General features: G+C 39.3%; 1 protein-coding gene across 1 annotated transcript; it reads left to right on the plus strand.

The window, feature by feature from the left end:
• Positions 1–287: 287 nt before the first annotated feature.
• On the plus strand, positions 288–2,593 carry LOC149203053 (protein CURLY FLAG LEAF 1-like). The gene is made up of 2 exons (XM_089403328.1): positions 288–1,564; positions 1,647–2,593. The coding sequence occupies exons 1-2, from the start codon at positions 1,268–1,270 to the stop codon at positions 2,121–2,123; spliced, it is 774 nt and encodes a 257-aa protein (XP_089259454.1). The 5' UTR covers positions 288–1,267; the 3' UTR covers positions 2,124–2,593.
• Positions 2,594–2,917: the final 324 nt, after the last annotated feature.

Consider the following 2,917-nt stretch of genomic DNA (forward strand, 5'->3'; position numbering starts at 1 on the left):
CTCTGGTCAATGGTAACATAATAACCAGGCAAGGACTTTCAGAGAATTGTTTTGTTTACATATTTACATATAAAGGTGATTGGTGTATACTTTTTATATATCAAATTAAGAATAATATTATATATTTTGGTAAAAAAAATATACCTAATTTCAATTAAAATCACCTAACATTTAAAATCATTTGAATTATAATAATGATAAATTTGAATCCAGAAGGAGAGAGAAAGCACAAGACCAACTACCCCTATATAGATCCTATGTATACTTAATCATGTGCTTATAATCCTCAATAAGAGATTTGAAAATGATGGCAGGCCTGTGAATATGATCCTTAATAGGATATTTGAAAGGAAACAATGTGATGGTTGGTAAAAATGATCACTGGAAACAGACAAGCACGCCCTTCCAAGCATCTCGTGATTTGGCCTTGAAGATATATATTTCAGATTGAAAAGATTGATGTCTGGCCAGTCTGATTCCGTTTCCTTTCACCTTGAAACTATAACAATGAACTCAAGGGGTCACCGGACTAAACGGAAAACGATTTTATTGGATTTATTGCCTTGTAGTCAATCCGATAGGTAAACTACCCATCCCCAATTTTCAAGCTCTGCAATTACACTGAGAAACCCCTTGGGTTCTCCATTAAGCCTTCAACGTTTGCTATTCCACTTTATTCTACATCTACTCTCTGGGTGGTTCAACTTCAACCCTATTGATTGCCTAGGAGTCTCTGTTCAATACCGCACATTCCCTCCCTTTGAGAATTATCCTCCTAATTGATCACGAAATGTTTACAGTAAATGAGATGCCGTCACCAGTGGGTTGGGGTTTAGCGTGGCGATAAATTGGTTTTCCAGTTCTTTCTTGGTTCCCGGAGTTCCAGTCCCCTTCAATGGGGTGGTTGGGTAGGTCTCTGTACGAAACAAAATTAAAAAAATACCCATCACCGTCTTGTTAAATTCATCACGTTGAGAATAAGAATAAGAGGGATTACTAATCCTGCAATTTACCATTAACGCCTTGCATTTCCTCGTTCCCCGCCTCGATTTCATCCCTTAATTTCTCAGTTTAGTAATTTATTATCTCGAATTCAATCACTGACTGCATCGTGGTTTTCCTAGAATCAGTCAGTTCCGAGAGTGCCCTTGGTTCAATTCCTGTGATGATGTGTTTGGTCTAGATTTGAGCTTTGACCAATAGACCTGCTAAATGAACCTTGAACCGGATTCCGCACCATACCCTACACAAATGAAAACGGCGTTATATGTTTGATTTCCATGGAAACGTAAGGTGCAGTGCTGATAGAAATTTCATTTTCGGAACTGAACCTTGGACGTTGTTAGCAAGAATGGCAACTCCTGGCACATGGTCTGCATTGGATCATGGCTTTGGAGCTTTATCTATAAATCATGGGTCTTCACCGTCATCACCTGAGGGGGCCGGCTTTTGTTCTATTACTGCGAAGGATGCTTCAACGCTGAAGGCTTCACTGAAATGCCCACAAGACATTAAATCCCAACCTGCTCTACCTTACCAGTGGGAGCAGTTTCTGGACTTAAAGGTACCCTGTTACTTCTCTGTTTTATTGCATGATTTCTCTTGAACAAAGGCTGAATTTTCTAAGCTTGTTTTTTATTGCACAGACAGGGGAACTCTACTGCATAGACCGGAGCATGTGTAAGCAGGCCAGAAATGATCCCAGAGAACTTCTTAGGCTCTCAGAAGACTGTTTAAGAGACCGTTTAGAAGACATGTCCGCCTTGAAAATAGATGCTAAGCCTGCAAATGCCAATAATATGTCCTCGGCTCTATTGTATGATTATTCAGAGGAAGAAGATAGTATCAGTGATATTGAGTCAACCGATGAGGATTCTGATGGTTCAGAAGAGTCCCACCAGATAATTAATCCAGATAAACAAGCCCTTCAGAAACTTGAGTTAGATCACGAGCAAGGCGGCCAGGACTCGACTGTACTGGTTGCTACAGGCTGCCGGCGTTGTCTAATGTATTACATGCTCCCAAAGTGCGTCCATAAATGCCCAAAATGTGGCTCTATGGTTCTGCATTTCAATGAGTCTTCCAACAAGCAAAAAGCAATCCTTGAATCAAATGTTGGTTAGAATTTGTGGACTCTTTTCTGTCAATTTTATGATATGGGAGATACTTATACCGAAGTCCCTTCCTAAATATTAAACACCCATATCAGCACCTAGCCCGTACGCTCTGCATAAATCCATACAGAGAATTCTATGCATAGTATGGCATGGCTTTTGGACGGGAAGTAGGAGGAGTCTGCAATTCCATTCCAGGGCTGCTACAGAGATGCTAGTTATTCCAAGACCCACAATATGCAAGGCCTTGGGCATATTTATGTGACTAACGTAAACCCAAATTGTATTCACTGTGAGATCTTGGTATCAATGTATACACCAAGGGTTTGGTATCTTTTCATGGCTTTTCAAGGGTGTACGCCTCACCCACTTCTCCATGAATAAAGAAGACCATAATTTAAGGCAAGAATATGTAGTTGAACATTGTAAATTCTCTTCGCTGTTGATAGAAGATAGGTCCAATTTTTTTTTTGGCTCTAGTATTTGTATTTCATTTTACAGGATGTTTAAAATATGAATCTGAATGGTACTGTAATGAGTTCGAGGTTAATGGGTGTGCTTTTGATTAATGTTGATGAAACATACTGGATTCAGTATACATTCAAAATACGCTGTCTGAATCCAATACTAGGGGCTAGAATCCAAGTTTAATATGGAACTTGTTGCTGTTTTTTGTGTGCCTATGTGTATCATTATTGCTTATTTTCTCCCATCTGTTTGTACGGAAGTTAACAAAGTCATCAGAACCAAAATCATTGCATGCATATTCACTCACCAAGCACAAATTTTGTGAATTAGGGGTC

Source organism: Pinus tabuliformis, chromosome 2_1, assembly GCF_031772625.1.
Source record: "Pinus tabuliformis cultivar Carrire ecotype Pingquan chromosome 2_1, CPIR1, whole genome shotgun sequence".
Lineage (NCBI taxonomy): Eukaryota > Viridiplantae > Streptophyta > Pinopsida > Pinales > Pinaceae > Pinus > Pinus tabuliformis.

Coding starts and splice junctions, on each gene's coding strand:
- LOC149203053 (XM_089403328.1), top strand. CDS start 1,268: ATGTTTGATTTCCATGGAAACGTAAGGTGCAGTGCTGATAGAAATTTC. Junction 1,565..1,646: donor AGCAGTTTCTGGACTTAAAG/GTACCCTGTTAC, acceptor TTTATTGCACAG/ACAGGGGAACTCTACTGCAT.